Below are 25,020 nucleotides of genomic sequence, written 5' to 3'. Positions count from 1 at the left end.
GATTCGTCTCGTCGAGCCGCTCGATTCGAGTATAAGCTCGTTAAAATCGGAGACCGTTTGGTAACTCAAATTGCGGTTTGAACCTTCCAACAGCACTTCGGGTCCTTGATTCGGACTCATTTGGGCTCGGATTGGGTTGATCTTGGTTTCGTTGGGTTCGTATTTCCGAGACGCTCAGTTTGACTATAAGCTCGCTGAAATCGGAGTGCAGGTGCTCCCGGAATTAATTTTTGAAGTTTCCAACTAGCTTTTGTCTCGAGATTCGTGCTCGATCAAGCTAATTTTGTGATGCTATATCAAGATGAGTGTCAAAACATTCATAAAAGTACCAACCAAACACGAAATATAACAATTGTCAAGTGAAGATAAAAGGTAAAATACAACATCTACATTGTATATATATATACATGAAAATGGAACCATTATAAACAGAAAAATGATAAGATGTTGTCACCCTATGAAGGCGCCATTTTTTTGGTATTGTATGATTCAGAAGCATCACTGAAATAAGAAGGATTCATATTTTGAAAATTTGAGTCAAGATTGAAGTTATATGATCGCTTTGCCTTATCCATCTTTCTAAATGTAACAGAAATCCTACAACATTTAAGGAAAAAAAAGTTACATAATAAGATGTATAATTGAAAATCAAATAAAATTATGAACCTTTTGTAGAAAACTGTAGGAATACAATGCTTTGAAAGATTAGCTCCATTACCATTTAAGACAAGCACAGATCTAAAAATTTGATATTAGAATTTAATAATAAAAATGTTATGAAATTATCTAATATTCATAAACGATTATACGATATAATGAACAAAAAATATTAAAATATGATATAACACAAAATAATATCTTATACTAACTCAACTGGAAGGGGAATTGAAGCTGATCCAATGAATTCGCCAGGTCCAACAATTTTTATCTTGTGTCCAAATAGTATATTACACTTGCTTAAAAAAGGCACGGTACATAATGGCCTTATGAAATCATGATTATCAATATGAGGTGATGTACAGTCACCAGGTTCATAAATATTAATAATGCAGCTATCAGGTACACAAGTAATAGGCATGACATGTGATGTAATTAATCGGTTAATCATAATCTTGAAAAGATTTGGAATATGATCAATAATTCCATTACGAAGAATACCAGGAGGGATACCGTTCTTTTCCTATGATAAATATCATTGTTAGTTTTATATTTACTTTTAAGTACAAAAGAAAAAAATAATAAGTTTAAATTACAACCGCATAGTTATAACAACAGCCGAATTGCATCGTCACACGTCCTTTGCCACGCATCTATTTTTTTTGGTTCAGAATATGTGTGCTCTAAAAAAAATATTTTAAATTTTATCAGTTCCTAAAGAAGATAAGATATGATAAAATCCTAAATAAAAGAGAATAAATTTAAAAATCTCATAATATAAATCAAATAGAAATCTAAACAAAACAAAATAAATTGTTGAGCGTATCAATCAAGAAAATTCAAAAGGCATGTAAAACTTTTTTTTTAATAAAATTGAATTTTTTATAGTATAACTTGAAAATTTTGTATATTGTCTAATAAACTTATCTATCATTTGATAGGACAAATAAATGTTAAACTTTTAGATGAATTAATCAATGAACTAATCAAGAAAAATATAAGCAAGTTTATATAGTCCTAAACTTAGTTAAATATTAATATGAAGTTATATTTTAATATTTGTTTATATAAGTAAATTCAAATATGATGATATAAATATAATAAAAAATTTTAAATAATATTTTAAATAAATGTAAAAGGAAAACTGAATAATTTTAAACATACCTCAAAGTTCATTATTTCTTCATTTGTTTTGCAAATCATAGATAAATTGGACAATTTCTTTTTTTTTTCCATAGAATTAAAAACACCAAAGTGCAATTGTAGTCCATCCAAAATATTCATAATTCTTCTATTTATCCTCTCAAGGCAAACATAATCTTTCTTCATGTAGAATCTTTTAAAGACTTATTCTCTCATCCTCAAGAAATTCTTGTGTATTCATCTTCATCTTCTTTACAATCTTTTCATTTGTAGATAAATCAATACAAGAAATATGATCGTATACTTCATGTGAGCCCATCTAAGTTAAAGAAAAAAAAAACAAAACAAAAATTAGACATTCCATAAATACAATTACATAAACATCTATTACACAATTAAGATATATCATAGAATAAAGACATGTTAAATTTATTGTAATAAAAGCATTAAAAAAATTAAAAATAAAGTTCATAACTTAATAATGCTAAAGCATGAAAAATAATTCAAAGCGGTTTTTACGCCGCCGGTAATATTGAAGACCGGCGGCCTAACCGGCATTTACAAGACCGTCGCTAATACCAGTGGTCCAACGTTACGAAACCCCCGGGTACGCCGCCGGTACGAGCCGGCGGCCACATCGCCGGATGAATCGCCGGTATTTAACCGCCGGTCATAATCGCCGGTAAGCGGCGTTTTTCCTGTAGTGATACAGGTGCAGGTTATCTAGGTTGATTATCAAAGAGATATCTGACAATCTAAATTCTGCCATGTACATTTAAAAAGCCAAGATGCAATAGAGATGAAGTAATACAAGAAACAATTTAACTTAAAAAAAAATAATTTAATAAGTTATAAGAAAAATATCCCAAATAAAACATAAGAGTAACTATTATTGAAGATAACTACAACCGAGTTATCAAAAGAAAGATAAAACTAAACGTTCAATATATGCATGATAAAAAAAAAATAGTAAAGCATCATAAAAATATCCGCAACTGTAGCTCAATTTCACAACATTAAAATTTTCTAAGGCTGAGAACAGTGTCCTGAACAACCTTCCCATTCAACAAGTAGGTAGTGATATCCTCAGATAGGCAATTTACGCTGGAAAATGCCTAGTTCATTTTTTAAGTCCATCTTCACACTCATTTTCTGATTTGGATTAAAAAAAGTTAAAGAAACTAAACAAGATTAATAAGAAACCAAAAAGAACAATTAGTGTAGAAATAAAAAAAAAAATGCTATTTTTTTTTTCGTAACAAGTTCATCACATTTTTAATAGCACACAAGCTGAAGAAGTTGAAGGAAAAGACTGCAAGAAATAAGTCTACAATGCGTAATAATTTATGGTTTATACATTTTAGTCAATTAAAATAAATTAACAAAAACATCATCAGATGCATAAAGAATAATATTTATATTTCAATTAATTTTAAATAAATTTTATTCATGAAAATAAATTAGTTTCTTTTAGTTTTTATTTTATTTTATCTAAATTTGAGATTTTAACTTAATATATTATATATTGTTTAATTTAGAATTGAGATTTGAAATTAATTAGTTTAATTGTTTCTCCATCTATTTAATTTTTAATAATACATCTTATTTGAACACACACCATAAGAAAAAGGGATGCTAATAAAAATATCATCAGTTATGGGGCTGATAATCCTAGCTATTGACTTTGATATGATAAAAAAAGAAAAAAAAAATTTACATGTATGTTTACAGTTACGAAATCAACCTCAAATTTTCTTATTAAAATGTTTTTTGCTTTTTCTTATTTTTTTAAACTTCATTTGGACAATTTTTTTATTGCTTTCTAAAGCAATAAAATTATTTAAAAAACATTAAGAAAACTATCCCAAACATTGCAAAATCAAAGTTATTCTTTCTTAAATTTTTATTCTTTTTTGTTAATTCTCTTTCTCTGTTTTTTTATGGCTCTCAAGCTTACAACTTTTGCGAAATTTTTTTTTTTTAACTTCTCTAAGATATATTGCTCCAACACAAATCTCAACCATTCCTTGACTGTTCATTACATAAGATTTATTAAACAACGACATTATAAAAAAAAATCTTCCTTTACCAAATCCTTGAGCAGCTAAACTTACTGGAACTTAAAATTTTTTTTTTTATCATATTCTATGACCTCTCTTTGGTAACAGTTTTCATACAATATATATGCATCTTATGCAGAACAAACTCTTATTCATCACAAAAATTTAAAAAACTTACAACTTAGGATAAATTAGATAGCATTTATACAAACATAGTTTTTTAATTCAAATATCACGACCTTTTGATAATTTCCATCACATGCAAAATGCAAATATAAAAAGAAAGAAAGAAATAAAAGCTTGAAAAATGATTCAGTGCGGACCCGAATTAGCGTCTGGAAACAAACCAGAACGCGCTACACTTTTTTTTCGGTATTGGTGATCTGTACTAGATGACGTTGCACGTTTTGATTCATATCCGAAACGTCCCGTATCTGCACGAAATAATCTCTCTTTTGCTAAGACGGAAGGATAGTCATAGGACAAAATTGTTACCTCAAAAAAAAAAAAAAAAAAAAAAAAAAACCCAAAAAAAAAAAAAAAAAACAGTTGGAACTATACCAAATTGGCAAAAAGTCAACAAATATTATTACTTATAACAAAAGAATGAAAGTGGAGATTAAAGGTGAACGCAGAGACTATTAAAGATCAAAAAAATTGCTGAAAACGGAATTTCTATGGTGGACCGAAACTGAGTTTGAAAAGCTTCATTTCATGAACCATAATACAATGAAAAACAACTATATATTACAGAAAAAGGTGCAAAAGGATAGCAATTAACCAAAATGATATGGTTTGCAACCATTCATACTACAGGGAGCTAGAGCAAATCCACAAATACACACGAAGATGAAGGACAATTGAATATTAAAAATTTAGAGACATAAAGAAAATGTAGGTGAATGAGAGAAACGGAAGGATCATTTTCAAAAAAGCCTACTTCTGAACTTTCTGGTGTTGGCTTTATACGTTCTTACAAGCAAACCCACTACCTTATACCAACGGCAAGACAAATACCAAGGCCAACTCCTACATGCACGCTGACAACAGCATTGAACCATGTTACTTCCCCATCTTCTCCTTCCATGTATTCTGATACTGTGAATATACTGTTGTATTCAATGTCCAAATCATTTTATGTTGCAAAGCCTTCATATTAAAGCAAATGTAGAGAACGTTGGTACGTTAGATGAAAGAAAATTTTACATGTGCTGCTTTCAAAAAAAAATAAGATCTTCTTCAAGTCCTATAATCCATTATTTTTAAACCAACACCAGCCGTTGATCTTAAGCTGAAATTCTTTTCACGAGCACTATACTCCTCTAGCATCCTTTTCATGAATGCTTAATAATATGAGACCATGGCGTAGGAACTTGTGAGGTATCTCATTAACCATTTGGGAAAATAGGAAAAACATAATTCAGACGCTAAAAGAGAAAAAGGAAAAAAAGAGCAAAAATGAAGATCAATGCGCCAAAAAATACAAACTTTTTTATAGGCTCACCCAATTGATAACAACAACATATTACCGCCATTGCAAAAGTCGCTATTAATTTTATTAATTTCATTGCAAGTTTTTTTATAGGCTCTCATGCCCCTTGGTTGCTTCCGTCATGGTTGAGCAAAGTTCATTAATGTAACTCTCAACAAGAACAGCTTTAATTTGATGGATGGTGATGTGTACTATGGAAAACTTCTATGTGATGGTAAGATTATTTAAGAATGTAAAAGTTATGTGTTAGTTTGTCTTACAACATTTTTATATATATATATATATATATATATATATATATATAATACCAATTGTTTGGTGTTCTCCATCATATTTAAACTTGATAGATAAAAAATAAATTTGATCATTGCTGAATGGACCCCAACAATAACTCACTACTCCCAAATACATGCTAATTAGATGTGCAAGAGAATAATTACAGTGAAGAAAGAATTCAATGCTTTGCAGATTACATAACATTTATGGATTTTTGCCCCAGGTTGTGAAACTGAAAACAAAAATACATTGTTTAAGTTCGCAAGCATGCTCATTTATTGAACAAGTAGATTGATTAGAACAGATAACATGAATGTTTTATTATCAATTTAGCAAATTAATGGATATCTTGACAAAGGCACATTTGTACAGATATAAAGGTAATGGAAATTTCCAATTAGATTCAGATCTTCAGGACATCAAACTATAGATAAATCATCTGAACAAAACATGAAAAGGTTGGTCATAGACATAGAAGTTGGGTATGAAGTACATGCTGGGCTTCTTTATGCAACTCTTCTTTCACAAGTACAGGGGCCTCATTCTCTGGAATTGAATATATCAAGAGCCAATCTCATATGTTTTCTCTGCCGAATACCAAGCTGTAAGGTTTAGGTCAAAATAATAGCATAGCACAAGAAACTACCTGTAACAAAAGCCTTGAATGTCTGCAATGTTACCTCTTAACTCATATACTGCTTAACCTTCAAAAAAAAAAAAAGGTCCATCAGACATTACAGGCTGGCACTTCATACTCCACTTCATTGTGCCCTTCTTTGGCTCTTCTGTTAAGTCAGTGCTATACAATAGGTCCAAAATTATTTTAGAATAGAAATTAGTCAATATTTCATTGCATCATCTTCTCTAAAAGTTAACAATGTGAAAGGTACCTTTCTTGACTTACAATCTTCTTTTCAAGTTTGGCCTTGCAATATAACTACTTATTCTTAAAATTCCATGGTATTGCTTTGTATTTACATAACAGACTCCTATGCCATTTCGAAGGGCTAAGCCATTAGGGCATGTGGCATTCCAAAAAACAAAACATATATATGCTTGTGAAAACTCAATACAGAATAACCTTTTAAAAAATTTAACTATCTTAAACATGGAGTCTAATTAAAAAAAAAAATAAAGTGAACTAAGTCCATACAACTGATTTGCCAAGTTCCAATTGAGTGTGTTTATATATTCCTGCATAATTGGAGCAACAAAGTGAAGAATGAATGAATTTATTGTTCTTCCTATGGGGAAATTCCATCTGATTGTTGATGGAGTTGAAGAGTAAGATATATGAACATCATTAATAAATATTTTTTATAAAGTAATGAAATATTATTGGGTTGCAATGAAATAAAGCAGACCCAAGATTCTATGATAAAGAAAAATTTCATATTATATATAATGTGTTCAGAAAGCACTCAATATTATTTTATTTATTTATTTTCTTTATCCCAACAGTAGAAGAAAAAAATAACATTAAGCTTTAAAATGATGATTCTAGGATGAATTAGTTGCTAGAAAAATACAATGATTAAGTCCAAGTGAAAGCATACATCAATATTGCACTATCAAAATATTGCTGTATTACAACTGGAGATTACGAGCACTCGCAAATGCTTAATAACCTGATGCAAAACATTAACTTGTTATTTCAGTGTTTCGCTTATTTTGAACCTTTTGCAGCCCTCCCTGTATCATGACCTTGAACAGCTTTGAAAGTACATCCCAACTCCTCTCAAAACCGCTCATCTGCATATCTTGCTAGCTATTTTTAATCAAATTTATTCTCTTATATTTTGTCAACGAACAACGCTATTCAAAACCAAAAAGTTGAAATCATTTAGAGAATAATATGTCAACTCAATCAAGTTTCTAGAAACATGCTTTATGCATATCCATATTTCCCATGTCTTTAAAAAGAAAGGTTATTATTGCTACTCTCTGTTTAAGTTGATAGGCTATGTACTGCACATAATGAAAATAAATAATATCTTAAATCAATAAACCAATTAAACAAAAATATAAAATGTTTTTTTGATATCCTATATAGGAAGGATATATGAAATTCAGCTTAAATCCTATAAAATAAAATAAGAGTATGCATATATAAGTTAAAATATAAATAGAATAACATAAAAAAAAATATTTACCTTTATCTTCTCTAAATTTATGACTAACATGCCAATAAGTTTTTCAACTTCATTATAAAAAACTATAAATATTGAAGTTCCACTAATGTCCTCCACATGCAATTTGATAAGATACCTATATAAATAATATTTTTAAAATGTGTTATAAATTTTAGATTTTTTTATTACAAATAGGATTATATTATATAAATATTTTACCTCAAACTATATTCAGGATTGTCTTTTGAAAATTTAGAACATTTTGCAATACCATCAATAATAAAAACTTTGGATTTACATGTATTACATGAATTGTGCCATAAATATTTACCTTCTTGATTAATTCCTTTTATTACTACTCTTGTAGAGTAGTACTTTACCTGAAATGTATACAAAATAAATAATAAGAAAGAAATCAAAATAATAATTGATCATATTTATTACCTCTCCCAATGGTTGTTCAGATGTGTTAATATTTTGCAGATTTATCAACAAATATGTATCAGAAGTAGATGATGTATGTTGATGAATATTTTTATTAGACCTGTAAATTAAAATATTTAATAAGTAAAAATAATGACAGTTAAAATAAAAATTTTAAGTAAAGCATTAAAAAGTTGATACAAATCCAAAGAGTTCTTTTGATGATGGCAGATCTGGATTAATTTCATCAAGAATTTAAAATAATCTCAAAATTTTCATTGACATTATAAAAGTCTTTATTTATCATTTTGATTTGCCCATTTGAAAAAATATAAGTCTTTTCAATCTGTAACATTTATGAAATCTGTCAATTATTTCATTGAACATGATGACATATATTTTTGAACCCTGAAAAATAAAAAATAACAAAATTTATTAGAAGATAATAAAAATACATAGGAATTTATTATTTTCTTTTAAATAATATTAGTAATATTCATTGAAATGGAATTTCGTAAAATTTAATTACCTCTTTATCCATTAAAGTAAGCTTCTAAATTTTTCCTTGTCCAGATTTGAAAACTCTGGCAGCATCAATTTGAGTTATTACAGCAATAATACTCCAATAATATTAATGTAGAGATAAACTCTTGATAAGAGTTGATGAATCCATTAAGTTTAACCTGATATTAATAGAATTACAAATTTATTAATTGAAATTTATAAACAAGTCTTTAGATAAATATATTATAATATTAAAGTAATAATAATATAATACTTAATTTAAATTTATCTACATACATGTATATTATTTAAAAGAAGTGAAAATCTCTTTATAAATAATATTTTTTGTGTAAGAACCTTATGTAGAAGTATATTTATCCGGTATAATAAGTAGCTTTGTTATGCTCATTGATATACCTCTTGATAATGCGACATATGATTGCCCATGTGAGAAAACATTATGTGGAAGGTAAATCCCAACATTAGGAATTGTTTGAACTTGTGCTTTATTGATAGTCATTGCAAATCACAAACGTATTGGAAATTATTTTATCTGAAATTTAAATGGAAGAGCTTCATCATCACTTGTACATAATGGAATCCGAGGTATTATAAATATTTTTCCTGAGAATTATCCCATTGAAATTTGTGTAATAATCACATTATTTTTAAATGATTTGCAGATCATTCGAGTTCTGTTGCACAAACCATTTGAAGGATCTAAGTTTCTTAGCAGCATTACTGGACAATTTATCTTGAGAACAAGACGATTAATATTATTTGGTGTCAATGAATTTAAAAATTCAAATTGATAAAGATTATAACAATCATCAGTGACTCTGTCGAAGCTCTAATAAGTAAACTCATCCATTGGAAAAATATTAAGAAGCTTCTGATTTAGCTTATCAACATACTCTTTTTTAGTGGCAAGAATTGACCTTTCCATGATGTACTCCAACAATGAAAAGTTCTCATGTAGAGAAGGAAAAATAGCACATATTAATGAATCTTATGAAGTTTCATTATTTGAATATTCTATCACCATTTCATTTGGAATATGTACTAATCCATCTTCGATTTAATCTTCATCTCCATTTTCAATTCTAAGAATAAAATCAATAAACAAATGATCTGTTCTTGCACACATATTTTCTTTTAACTTGAAAACTTTCATATCCTACCATAAGTATGACTTAACCATGTTGTAGCCAATAGTTTTTGATCTTGATGCACGTTTTACAACTGTAATACTTGTCGGAAGTCACCTCCAAATATAATAACTTTACCACCAAAAGAAATTGAACTATTCATAATATCTTTCATAGTTCTATCTAAAGTTTTAATTGCTGTTCGTTTTACCATTGGAGCTTCATCCCATATTATAATATTTGATTGTTTAAGTAATTGAGCAAGTCCACTCTGTTTGGTAAATGCACATAATATTTTTTTTTGAATTTATAGGTATTTTGAACTTTGAATGTGTCGTTCGACCTCTAGGTAATATTTAAGCGGCTACTCCTGATGTAGCTATTACAATTGATGTATGACTATCATTTCTTAAAGTTGAAAGAATAGCATGATACATATATGTTTTACCTATACCTCCAGGACTATCTATGAAGAATATGCCATTACGCTTCTGATTAACACGATTAATAATTTCTTCAAATGCGTTTATCTGATTTGAATTGAGTGTATGTATTATATTTATATCTTCAACTGGAGTAATAACATTTCGCTCTTCAGATATTTCTCTATTATTGAGCTCATCATTTAAATCATGAAAGATCTCTTGGACATGTGGTAATTCAGGCAAGTCAAAATCATTAATGGACTTTTCCATTCTCTCAAGAAATAAGTTAATATACAAAAATGTTTTTGACACGCAAACATCATAAGAAATATCCTTAATGGTTTGATAATCATGAGATAGACTATATAGTACTCATTCCATAATTGAAGAACATTAGTTGGCTCGCAGTAGACAAGAAGAATAGCAAATAATTGTCTGAACGTATTTGACATTTAATAATTTTATGCATCATCTAAGCAATCTGATATATAAGCATATGTTTTAAGTAAATCATGCATTTATACAGCTTCTTTAAAAGTAGAGCATTGGATTCCATGAACTCATAATAAATCCGAAAATGAAGTTGGTCTATATACATGATTTTACAAAAATCTGAGGTAATATCATTCACCATCTAATGGATTTGTTGTATTTACACGATCGATTTGCTCATATTTTTCCCTCCTCTTCCATATTTTATTTGCTTTATCCCACATATATTTTTTAGGAATTTCTCTATACAAATACTTCTTTGTCTTTGAATCAATTTTATTGAGATTAAAAAACTCAGTCAACATAGTTTTTTCCCAATGTCAGTTCGTAATATATCGAGCAAGTTTTGATTGTCTTTATAATAAACTGATTGATGGTCTTCTAAATACAGTTGTAAATTACACACTAATGGATACATCTTATTTAAATCAAATTCAAATATTCTCCATAATGCTTCTGATGCTGATACCCATCTGCCATCTTGATATTATTGAATTTCATCAAAATCTTGTTCTCCATTTTTATGTGAAAATGCCACTGAAATTTTATCATGTCCCTTATAAATATACTTATAAATATAATTCACTGCTTTGATACCGGAACATATCTCAACATTTATATGACAATTATATCTAGATAATAGATATGGATTGTAAGGAACAACCCAATGATTATCTAAGAAATATTTTCTTACTTTTACTTAATGACCATTTTGTCTTCTTCGATAAATTAGATATGAATCATCTCTAATTATATTTTGATTTGAGAAAGATCTGAGATATTTATTCTTACATAATTCATTTCTCATACAAGCATTTTTTTGTTCAAATTTCCACATGGATCGTGCATCTATATTTTACAACATACTCATGTAGACTCTTATATTTTGAAGGATATGATAATTCTGCAGATACAATTCTATCAAACTGTATTGGAGATGATATCTTAAATGCAGTATCCAAGATAATTAGAAAATGAGCATGTGGAAGTCCTCTTTTTTGAAATTCAATAACATATACACGGACATTTACAGTTCCAAAAATTGATTTATTGAATAATTGATCCTTTAAATCTTATAATTTAGCCCTAAAAATACGTGTTGTCAGGTTGGGTCTGTCTTGTGCCGTTTCACCTGACTTTAACTCATTATGAATTTCTTGCCAATCAGGATTATATATCATTGTTATGAACAAGTCTGGTTTTCCAAAGTGTTGACAAAGAGTCATTGCATCTAAATATCTTCGTCGCATATCACGAGGTCCGCCGATGAACGAAGGCAGAAGTATAATTCTTTTTCAAGTATTATTACTTTGTGTTTCTCTAGCAGCTACATTATCAATAATCCCTTTATACAAATCAGATCGTATTGTATGTTGATTTTATTTGTAAAAGTCTAAGCAACTTGTTTCAATCTTCACGTACATGTCAACAACATACTGATGTAACAATCTACCAGCATACAAAATAATTGATTTCTCATGTTCTCGAATTTAAAGCTTGTAATTATAATATTCTCTACATGAAACTCTTTCTTTTGATTTCTTCTTGATACCTGAAATATTATAAATTAATTAATTAGGATAATTAAAATAATTTTAATTATCATATCTCAATATAAAAAATTTAGTGACTTACCGTTTTCTTGTTGGCTAAATTATTCTTCTTCTATTGGAGATGATCTTATTGCCGACCTTGTTATTTCTTCATTCCTTTTTAAATTTGAAATTTCGATTTATATTTTGATGACATTCAACTTCTCCATTTTGGAATAGAATTGGATATTACAAAGGGTCATATCATCCAAAGTAATGCTTAATTTTACGATATGTCCCAGAATGTGAAGTTAATATGATATCACGTTCAATGCAATATGTACTTCGTCCTTCAATCCATATTATTGCTACTTGTGACACTGTAGGTGCATTATAAACCCTTTAATCTATCCTTACATCATATATAATACAAATTTGTAAGTTTTCCAACATATCTTTATCATTCAAAGATCTGAAGAATTGTGGGTATGGATTAATAGAAAGTATATTCATCAAATTTTTTACCAATTACTCTGAAAGATTTAAATCTTCAATAACTTTCATTTGATTGTTTGTTTCAGCAGTAGTGTCATAAATATATAATTGAAAGTAGTATGAACCCTTTGAACCTTTTGTAATAGGAGGTAGACTATGATAAATTTGAACTTGAGCTCTAAATGTGTAAATTCCCTATCTTGCATTTGCAAAATTTGTATATATATGGACTCCAAAAGATACGAATGCAAATATACTATTATAAGCTCTTATCTTACTTCTAAATTCTTTTGAATCAAGTGAACATGAATTGAATAATTCATATAGTTGATCAGGAACAATTATCGGACCAAGCACGACTTCTCCATTGTAACAACAAAATGTCAGTGGTTCAAATTGGAATAGTCTTGCATTACAATAACAACATGAACGTTGTTGTTTAAGAAAGTGTAATTCTGATAAATTTGATTCGTAATCAATATTAACATCGTTGATATTCGATGCTTCTATATCTGTTTATTAGAAGATAAAATATATTAATTATAAAGAAATATAAATTAAAAAAAATAATAAAATTAGGTTAGTAAAAAGAAACCTGAACAATTTGATGTCGATGGCATACAAACAATTTCTAAATTAGAAAAACTATTTTTTTTCTTTTTCTAGCAATATTAATATCACGAATTTTTTTTTTGTTTTCTTCAACAGACATTTTAGCATATCGTTGCCTTTGATATTCTTTTTTCCTTTGACCCTCCATGTCAAATATATTTAAAAAAATTTACAGTCATATTGATAGATCAAATGATAAAAAAAATTTGAAAAACAAATTAAATGAATGATACTAATAAGCATTAAATCAAGAGAAAACAAAATAAATTAAAATTTAATGAAAAGAAAAATAAATTAAGTAATTGTTAAAATTGCAAATGAAAAAGAAAAAATTATAATGCCATTTAAAAAATTTGGTAACCTTTAAGCAATTTTTAAATGACAATAAATCCATAAATAATTTGCATGGAAAATTATTCCACATAAATATAAATTCTTAATAAGTAAAATTATCTTAATATAAGAAAAACTCACAAACATTAACAATTTTTTCATCTTGTTCACAAAGAGAAGTACACAATCTGCATCAACAAATAATGTATTAAAAAGAAATAAAAAAAATTATTATCACCGTGAATTAAAAAAAAAAAATTCAATTATGATACTTTAACCTAAGGGCATGATTTATATTATTTAATATCTGCATGAGTACAAGTTATAACAACAACCAAAGTTTTAATGTAATTATGGATAATCACTCAAAATAAAGAATAAAAAAAAGTTATATGGATAATTGTAAAATAAAAAATAGCATAATTAGAATAATGCATTACATATAAAAAGATAACTTGAGGATAGGTCTTTATCCTCACATTAATATTTAATTGAATTTATCATATGATTGGTGAGATATTGACAAAGAACCCAAATAAAAAAATTTCAATATTCTCTCTTGTAATGCACTTAAATTAATAGACTCACAAAAGAAGTTAACAAGATCTAAACAATTGTAAGAATTTGCTAATGATTATATTGAAAAATACAATGACATTTGATTTTGTATTACAAGTAAAAAGAAGATAAAATATTAATTTCTTAGTGTCATGCAAAAAATCTCACAAAGTAATGAAATGAGCTACAATCAGCAAAATTCTTACTATTAGATTATCATACCCCCCTCTTTTAAAAATCTTGCTAAAGTAGAAGAAGGTTTGACCCAAATTGACCCCTTTAGCCTAATTGAGGCCAATTTGGTTTCAAATCAATTTCAAGCCTCATTCTTAGACTCAACCCATTCTTTAGGACTCAACAGACTTAGGTTGACCAGGTCAACCTTTGACTTGGTCAACCCAAGTCTTATTGAGTCAATTTGACCAATTTAAACACATTTGAACCTAGATCCAAGTCATACTTAATCCCATGCTTTCTTAACTCAAACCCTCATCCCCTCTGGCCTAATTGACTAAGTTGACCAAGTCAAACTTTCACTTGATCAACCCAAGTCTTTAATAGGTCAAAGTGACCTATTAAGAGACATTAATTGCATTTAAAACCTCATTGATGATTTAAATTCAAACAACGGCCCCCTAAACCGATTTTCCCTCCTAATTGATGGGAGATTCGATCTTGACTGCTGACAGGTTTAGGGGCTTTAAATAGAAAAAATTAGGTCTTCAGAATGACTTTTTTTTTGCTTTGATCTCTCTCCCTAGGCTATCCTAAGCTGCAAAACCTCTTGTGAGAGCTCTCCCCTCCTTCTTCCATCTTTCCCGACCAAATCCCGCCTCCAAACCCTCGCCGACAGCGAGATTCCGGTGAACCGAAGCTTGAAATGTTCCAAGAAAGATTCCTATCGATCTAAAGCTTTTTAGAAAGTGGTTTCTTCTACAAATAGAAGCGTGGACAATCTACAAGTTCAACAAACCTAAGAACGCAAAAATCCAACGATTAGATCTCTCAAAAACCCTTAGAATATATCACTACATATAGGATAAAATATCTTTCTAAAAAGAGGCTTTTAAGCCAAACAAACATTACCCTATTAATGATCTTCATGTATAGAGCCAATGTTTCAAATTTCATTAGATTTGATTGAGTAGATCGAGAGAAATCACCAAATTATCATTTAGGATTTTGATTTGTTTGAAGTTTGCTCTATGGACGTTATGGACCGCTAATCTTACAATCAACGGTATGGAACATGTTGTTCCGCATGGCCGTTCGATTTCGGGGGGCTCTTGGTTGGACCGAGACATCATGCAGCTCGATCTCGATCGTTGATTCAATATGGCGCGAGATCGAACGGCCGATGACTTTGCTGACTCATTCAAGTAAAAAACGCTTGGGTCCTGTGCCGTCACAATCATTGGCAATGATTGCGCCGTCACGCAATCATTGCAAATGATTGGTTGTTGTTTGAAGCGGTCAATCAGAGCATGCCAATGTTTGGCCGCTATTTTTCCATATTTGATGTTGATTTTTTTGTCCGATGTGTTGATGGGCTTGCTATTGATGGATTAAAACAAAAAAAGTTATTGTAAATTAGAACAAAAGATTAAAAATTATCTCTATGGTCATTTAAAGTTTTGGTAAGGTAATGAGGTTTATAAATAATTTGTTGCGACCCATGACCCGAGTTTGAAATTTTGATGATGACAAATAGTGTTGCCTGAACTACTATTCACTGAATATCATTTATTATTTGCTATTGTCCGTGAGTACTAACATTTCAGGAGGATAATAAGCTATTCAGGACAATAGGAAGACTCAAGACTGGTTAGATTAGGAGTATGAGTCTGACAATGTAATTTGTTATTTATTTTACTTTTTTATTTTCTTGAGTCTGGCCACAAACTGCATGTAAGTCTAAGCAACCATGCACAAACACAGGGAGAGAGGGTTTTAAAAGTAAAAAATGCAGATTTTCTTTCTATGGTGATAGTACTGTACAACTTCATTTTGTACTGTACGATCTGAGGTTGTAAAACAATTTCTGTGAATAGATCGTACCGTACGAATACTATCGTACTGTATGATGTGTTCCAAATTCAAAATCATAGCCGTCAAATTAACTTAAGTTTTTCTCAGCCGTTCGTACTGTACTAAGGACTTCATACTGTACGATTTATTTTAAGTATTTACTTAAAATAACCCGTGATTAGTGGAATAAATCAAGTCTTAATTACTAATTAAAAATCGTACTGTATGAACACATTCGTACCATACGATGAACAGAGAAGAAATTTGGATCGTCCCGGAGATCGTCCTAGATGATCCCTTGTTTTGTCTCATTGTACTGTACGATGTATATCATACCATACGATGAACATAGACGACATTTGATCGTCCCAGAATTCGTCCTAGACGATGCCTTGATTTTGACCATTCGTAATGTACGATATATATCGTACCATACGATGAACAGAGATGACATTTGATTGTCCCGACTATCGTCCTGTACGAGCAGTATTGTTGAGGTTCGTACAGTACGATTTATTATCGTACGATATGATTAGATTTTGAACTATTCGTACACCTTCGTACTAGGACGAAGTCTATTTATACATGTCGTATTGTACGATGTGAAATTGTACTGTACGATTGTAATGGCTACTTTGAAAATTTCAGGAAATTTGGAGCTTGTTTTAAGTATCAAAATTAGTAATCTTTTTGAGAGAGACAAAAAGAGGGGAACGTGATTAGAGAAGGAATCCTTGGGAGAAAGCTCTTGAGAAGTTTTTAGGGTTTGAGAGAGGAAGGAGAAGGTGAGCTTGGTGAGGGAAAAGAGGTGTGAGGGAGATCACACGGTTGCTCCGTTCTTGCTACATCTTGCTCCTCCTGTGGCCCGGGAAGAACTTGTGGGAGGCTCTCTAAGGAGGAGACTCCTCTGAATCCGTGACCTCGAAGGTACTGTATTAACGTGCATTTAATGCACGTGTAATAAAACTAATATATTAAATGGATCAATGTCTTTTGGATTTCCACAAATTAAATTCATAAATGCATAGATCAAGATAAGCGATATATAATGCAATCAAAAGTCATTTCGTTGTTGATTCGAGCCTGGGTGAGTTGGGATGAATTTCTTCTGTTGACCACTCGGCCGCATACTTGATCTCTTGTACAAGAAAGTTGTTTTAAGAAACAATAAAAAAGTCGTCCCAAACGAAACTGGGATAATTTTCATAATGCTTTACTTTTTAGATTGCAATTATAATTAATATTTGAACACTAATTTTCAGCTACTTAAAAAAAAAATTAAACAACAAATTTACTTTCCACAATAGCTTCCTCTCTAATTTTGTATAGCCCATGATTTTTTTTCTCTAGCAAGACTTTACACTAACTCTCCTGCTGTCCTTAGGGACCTTAGCTTTAATTCTTCGTTAAACTCACGGGAAAAGAATATAACTTTACACTAACTCTCCACCACAATTTTTTACCTTTAAGTAGTGTATATATCTGCATTATGATTTTGAATAATTGCAATGCCATTTTGTTTAAATGAATTATTAATTAAATATAACTATTTTATATATTTTTAAAAAATATATAGAAGCAACATATTTTATTATGTTTAATATTTTGCATATTTTAATTATATTTATTCTGCCATTAATCTTTTATAAAATAAATACTATGGCTGAATATGCAATTTAGTAGAAAGTTTTTCATTAATTAATAAATGATATTTCTATTTGGCGAATTAATTCAAAAATAGTTAGGACTATAAGGAAAAAGTTTATCATTCGAATAAGTCTTGAGATTCATGTTTAATTGAGACGATTTTTTTTATGACTTATTAGGTATAAAGTTATATATACCCTTAAAATTTGTGATTAAAAAACAAAGAAAATTGAATGTCATTTATTTTTATGACATTATAATATTTGCATAACAATTTAATAATTTCAATTATAATTATTTACTTTGACCATATTTTAATTTTATGTAAATATTAACTTTCTTAATTAGACGTACATTTTTAAACTTATTTTTTGATAGGCTAATTCATACTTAAAAATTGACAAATTTATGTATAATATTACACCATATTTATATTTATGTATTTAATATGCTAAAAATTAACTTTTATTCATACCTAAATTATTATTTAGCCAACTTGAAATAGGATTAGTAGAATATTTTGATCACATGCATTTTGTAGAGATAAATTTTTTATATTTGATATGTCCTAAAAAATTTATCTTGATCGGGTACGAATCTCGAGGAAAAAAATTAGTTGGAAACTTCAAAAATTAAATCCGGGAGTACTTGAACTTCGATTTCAGCAAACTTACAGTCAAACTGAGCGTCTCGGAAATACGAACCCAACGACACCAAATTCGACCCAATACGAGCCCAAATGAGTCCAAATCAAGCACCTGATCACGTTCGTCGTCAGACTACAGTCTTTCTGACCTCCGTCGCCCGCCGACTACGGTCCTCCTGACTTATGTCGCCCGCCAACTACAGTCTTTCTGACTTATGTCGCTCGCCGACTACAATCTTTCCGACCTTTGTTACCCGTCGACTACGGTCCTCCTGACTTATGTTGCCCACCGAATACAGTTCTTTCGACCTCCGTCGCCCGCCGACTACGGTTCTCCTGACTTATGTCGCCCGCCAACTACAGTGTTTCTGACTTATGTCGCCCGCCGACTACAATCTTTTCGACCTCTGTCGCCCGTCGACTACGGTCCTCCTGACTTACTTCGCCCGCCCACTACAGTCTTTCCGACCGCTATCGCCCGCCGACTACGGCCCTCCTGACTTACGTCACCCGCCGACTACAGTCCTTCCGACCTCCGTCGCTAGCCGACTACGGTCCTCCTGACTCACGTCGCCCACCAACTACAAGCCCTCCGACCTCCGTTGCCCGCCGACTACGATCCTCCCGACCAAACGAACATGTTAATAGTGATTCTTTGTATTCATATCATGTAATGCAGTCTATAAAATGTACATCAAGCTAAGGTCTTCTCCCAAGGAAAGATCTCATTTGTAATCGACTACAATACTAGTGGATTCATTCAAATTGGGCTAGGCCCCGTGGTTTTTCTCCCTTTTGAGGGGTTTTCCACGTAAAAATTCTTAGTGTCTCATAAATGCTAGACCCTCTCTCTTATCTAATTGCGTGTCCGATTTTCGTACAATGCTAAGACGATAAACTTTATATTTCTCTACCGCCGCGAATACTCCTGGACGACGCAACAATATTAAATCAATTTTTGTTAACTGGAAATAGAATCAATTTTTATATTAAAAGTCACGTTTTTTTATGAGATGCATTTTTTAAAGATATAAATTAATTAGTTTTGAATCAAAATATTTTGTTAAAAATTAAATCAAAATAAAAAATCATACTATAAAAAACTACGTAAAATAAATAAATTCTAATAAATAAAATTTTAGGTAAAAGCTATTTGAAAACATAATATTGATTTCCATTTTACATAATAAATTAATTATTTTAACTAATACTATTTATTTGTTAAATATTAAAAATATGCTAAAAATTAAAAATATTAGTTAAAAATATGCAAAATATTAAGAACAAAGAAATATGCTAAGCCCATATATAATTTAAAAAAATATGTGAAAATTTTATATTCGTCTTATTATCCGATAAAAAATAAAGCATATTATATTAAAAAAAATAATGATTCACATTTAATTCTACAGATAAAATATCGGATCATAGACAGAATATTTTATTCTGTAGGTGATCTAAGGCTATAAAATAGGGTTAAAACGGTCAAATCAAAATTACAAGGGATTTTATTTTTTTAGGCCACCAACGATCCTTTTTTTCTTCTCACTACTTTCTTTCCTAAATTTGTATTCCTCTTCTCCTCTCTCTCTCTGTTTCCGTCCGCTGGTTCATCTGCTTTGTTAACAGGAAAACTTTCGCCTCTTTTATCTGATTTTGCTCGCCGGAGAGGAAGCCATGGGTCGTGCAAAGCTACAGATCAGATACAGAGAAAAACCTAGTGCTCGAATCAACACTTACAAATCAAGGATCAAGGGAATAGAGAAGAAGGCTAAAGAGCTGTCTGTTCTTTGTGGCGTTGATGTCCTGTTCTGCTCTTTCTCTCCTGATCTCAGTGCATTCCATTACTGGCCGAATGAACCATCCGAATTCCATCGCATAATCGACCGTTTTAAGTCCATTTCCTCACAGAAACCACAATGCGAGGTTCCTTCTCCGCCAGTAAATTGGTCGTCTCAAGAAGAGCTCGCTGCAATAAACAAAAAGCTGGAAGATGTGAGACAAATGAAAAAGTTTTTGGAAGCAGAAAAAATGGGTTATTCATCTCAGAAATGTAGAGCGGATTCCATAGGAGCGGATGGCGATTTCTGTCCTAATGCTGCAATTCTTAAAGATGAAGAAGATATCTTCTCTTTACTAGAAGAGCTTGGCCAAGATCTATTCATATCAGATCTTCCTTCAAATTCATCCATTGATGTCTTCAAGGAGAGTTATTTTGACTGTAGGGACAACTTCTTTGATGCTGATCCGGCTGACTTTCAGTTCTTCTAAGATAACTATCTCCCATTAGTTACTGTTCAACATTTTTTTTTTCTTTGTGTTAGGCAAGCAAAAGAGAACCTGTCTTTGTTCTTCCGTCAGTAAAAATATAGTTCGTCGTTTAAGAAGAAAAGCCTTCGCTGAAAGTTCCGTTTCATTTTTTGGCTTAATTCCAAATAATTAATTAAGTGTTTCTTCTTAATTGTTTTAGGGTTTGTGGACTTAAGGTTTAACAGAAGCTAAATAATAGAAATCTTAGTATATGTTTTATACATTAATATTTACCTTAATCAGACTTTGATTTGGTTATATCAACTATTTATTTTTTTAATTAAAAATTATAATTAAAATTTATCGTTTTAACGTTACCGATTATCTTTCTTTAATAAAAAAATGAATAAATATTTTCAAAATGTGCTAAATGTTTAAGATAATCAATTTTTTTTTTCAAAATATATGAAATAATTTATTTTCAATAATAGATCTAAAAATGTCATTATATATGGCTAATAATTTAATAAAAATATATGGCAATAGTTAATAGTTTATTTTTTATTTTTAACAAAAATTTAATAAACATTTAAACAAACATTAATATACAAACACAAAGTTGAAGTAATATGTAACAAAGTTCAAAATTCTTTTGAGGCTTTTCTTCTTTATTTAAAGCATACTTACAAACGAATACTGTAATAGAGGAAAAATTGTAAGCAAAATTAATTGGCGACATCGCTCAATGTATCAATTGTCAACATCGCTACGTTAACGTCATAGTTCCTATGATGTGTTCTACCTATTTCTTTGGTTAGGCTTCCCTTGCCCCACAGAGGCGCTTCCTCTATTGAGGGGGATCCTCTATCATTATTCATTCAAGAAAGAGTTCTCATATCTAAAATTAGGGGCGTCAAAATAGGTTTTTGGGTCGAGTTCGTGTCCAATTTGAAATTAACATAGTTTAACTCATCTAGCTCGAAATTCTACCCGATTAGATAAACGGGATTAGAATTCTGGATCCGAACACGACCCGGATTCAACTTGATCAACACGGCACGACTTGCTGGCCATAGTGCAAAAAGGCTGGCGTAATGCATGAGCGGGGTGAGCTCGATGCATGATCGCAATGTGCAAGCAAGGATAATGGGGTGAGCGCGACAGAGGACAAGGTGAGAACGATTTTGGTTGACTCATGTCAATTTTGGATTTTCATTTTAACTCGAACCCGACCCGAAAATATAATCGACTCAGAATATAAAATCAGAACCTAACCCATTTTCAAAATGGGTTGACCCTAATAGAGAATTTTCATATCGGATTTTAGGATCGTTTGGAATTTTGATAAGTCTAGCGGCCTTCTCGAGTCTCCAGGTGGTGTGTGCATATATATATATTACCCTTTTACATTTTTATCGTAATATTACTTTCCTTTCTTTGTAAATTATTTTTCATGCATTTTGGTTAATCATTTAAAATTCCACGTGGCATGATATGCTGGCTAAACATCCCAACTGTCCGGAAATTTTCTCAATATGTTAGTCAACTTAATAAACAAATTAGCAATTTTAATTGTTTATATTTTAAGATAGCAAATTAACCATTAAAAATAACTAAATTATTGCTGGCCCACTCGAATAGTCGCATGTTTGAATTTTCAAAATAAGATATTAAAATTAATATTAAAGTAATAGTATTTAATAAAAGATTCTAATTGGAGAAGAATTATCTCATCTTCTTTCTAATCGTAATAGAATATTTATGTAATTTTTTTAAGAATTTTAAAGTAATATTATTTATTAAAAGTTTAATTGTTTTTCTTAGACCATTTTTTTCTCAACTGAAATTTCAAAATATTTTTCAAAAATAACTTTTTTAGAAAAAAAAATTAAAATAACAATAGAAAAGCTATCCCCAACATACTGAGATAGTGTTTTTTCTGATTTATAAAATTGTAGAAAAAAGTAAATTTTTTTAAAGTTGTTGTTAAGAATAGTTTTCTAATACATAATTTTTTAAAAAATAATGAAAAAATAGACAAACAAAAATTATGATTATAATTTGAAGAATAAAATAGTACGAAAATTGTTCCAAATAAAACCTAAATCACATTTCAATATAAAACTTATCATCATATTTTTTTACATAACTTTTATCACTTGAGAAAAAATTTAGAATCTTTCTCTTTTTAAATTTAGGCCTAGTTTGAGATAGCTCTTTTACTACTTAAAGTAGATTTTTAGTATAAATAAATTTAATTATATTACAATGATGATAAAAGTTATGTAAACTCACTACTCCCAAACACATACTAATTAGATGTGCAAGAGAATAATTACAGTGAAGAAAGAATTCAATGCTTTTGCAGATTACATAAAATTTATGGATTTTTGCCCCAGGTTGTGAAACCAAAAACAAAAATACATTGTTTAAGTTTGCAAGCATGCTCGTTTATTGAACAAGTAGATTGAGTAGAGACAGATAACATGAATGTTTTATTATCAATATAGCAAATTAATGGATATCTTGACTAAGGCACATTGGTACAGATATAAAGGTAATGGAAATTTCCAGTTAGATCCAGATCTTCAGGACATCAAACTATAGATAAATCATCTGAACAAAACATGAAAAGGTTGGCCATAGACATAGAAGTTGGGTATGAAGTACTTGTTGGGCTTCTTTATGCAACTCTTCTTTCACAAGTACAGGGGCCTCATTCTCTAGAATTGAATCAAGATCCAATCTCATATGTTTTCTCTGTCGAATACCAAGCTGCAAGGTTTAGGTCAAAATAATAGCAATGTTACCTCTGTACTGATATACTGCGTAACCTTTAAAAAAAAAAGGTCCATCAGACATTATAGGCTGACACTTCATACTCCACTTCATTGTGCCATTCTTTGGCTCTTCTGTTAAGTCAGTGCTGTACAATAGGTCCAAAATTATTTTAGAATAGAAATTAGTCAATATTTCATTGCATCATCTTCTCTAAAAGTTAACAATGTGAAAGATACCTTTCTTGACTTAACAATCTTCTTTTCAAGTTTGGCCTTGCAACGTAACTTACTTATTCTTAAAATTCCATAGTATTGCTTTGCATTTACATAAACAGGCTCCTATGCCATTTTGAAGGGTTAAGCCATTAGGGCATGCGGCATTCCAAAAAACAAAACATATATATGCTTGTGAGAACTCAATACAGAATAACCTTTTAAAAAATTTAACTATCTTAAACATAGAGTCTAATTAAAAAAAAAAAAAATAACGTGAACTAAGTCTATACAACTGATTTGCCAAGTTCCAATTGAGTGTGTGCCATTATATATTCCTGCATAATTGGAGCAACAAAGTGAAGATTGGATGAATTTACTGTTCTTCCTATGGGGAAATTCCATCTGATTGTTGATAGAGTTGAAGAGTAAGATATATGAACATCATTAATAAATATTTTTTATCAACTAATGAAATATTATTGGGTTGCAATGAAATAAAGCAGACCCAATATTCTATAATAAAGAAAAATGTCATATTGTATGTAATGTGCTCAGAAAGCACTCAATATTCTTTTATTTAGTTGTTTTCTTTATCCCAACAGTAGAAGAAAAAAATAACATTAAGCTTTAAACTGATGATTCTAGGATGAATTAGTTGCTAGACAAATATAATGATTAAGTCCAAGTGAAAGCATACCTCAATATTGCACTATCAAAATATTGGTGTATTGCAACTGGAGATTACGAGCACTCGCAATGCTTAATAACCTGATGCAAAACATTAACTTGTTATTTTAGTGTTTCGCTTATTTTGAACCTTTTGCGGCCCTCCCTGCATCACGACCTTTAACAGCTTTGCAAGTACATCCCAACTCCTCTCAAAACCGCTCATCTGCATCTCTTGCTAGTTATTTTTAATCAAATTTATTCTCTTATATTTTGTCAACGAATAATGCTATACAAAACTAAAAAGTTGAAATCATTTGGAGAACAGTATGTCAACTCAATCAAGTTTATAGAAACATGCTTTATGCCTATCCATATTTCATATGTCTTTAAAAAGAATGGTTATTATTGCTACTCCCTGTTTAAGTTGATAGGCTATGTACTGCACATAATGAAAATAAATAATATCTTAAATCAATAAACCAATTAAATAAAAATATAAAAT

General features: G+C 30.1%; 1 protein-coding gene and 1 pseudogene across 1 annotated transcript; one reads left to right on the top strand and one right to left on the bottom strand.

Annotated features, from left to right (window-relative positions):
* Positions 1–455: 455 nt before the first annotated feature.
* LOC110091848 lies at positions 456–1,986 on the bottom strand (annotated as a pseudogene).
* Positions 1,987–20,114: 18,128 nt separating this feature from the next.
* Positions 20,115–20,931, top strand: LOC110091849 (MADS-box transcription factor 22-like). The gene has a single exon (XM_020816101.2). It carries the CDS (start codon positions 20,281–20,283, stop codon positions 20,872–20,874), a length of 594 nt encoding a protein of 197 aa, XP_020671760.1. The 5' UTR covers positions 20,115–20,280; the 3' UTR covers positions 20,875–20,931.
* Positions 20,932–25,020: the final 4,089 nt, after the last annotated feature.

Source organism: Dendrobium catenatum, unplaced genomic scaffold, assembly GCF_001605985.2.
Source record: "Dendrobium catenatum unplaced genomic scaffold, ASM160598v2 fragScaff_scaffold_611, whole genome shotgun sequence".
Taxonomy (NCBI): domain Eukaryota; kingdom Viridiplantae; phylum Streptophyta; class Magnoliopsida; order Asparagales; family Orchidaceae; genus Dendrobium; species Dendrobium catenatum.
The sequence above is the reverse complement of the archived record's forward strand: the minus strand, read 5'-3'. Positions and strand labels throughout refer to the sequence as shown.

Coding starts and splice junctions, on each gene's coding strand:
- LOC110091849 (XM_020816101.2), top strand. CDS start 20,281: ATGGGTCGTGCAAAGCTACAGATCAGATACAGAGAAAAACCTAGTGCT.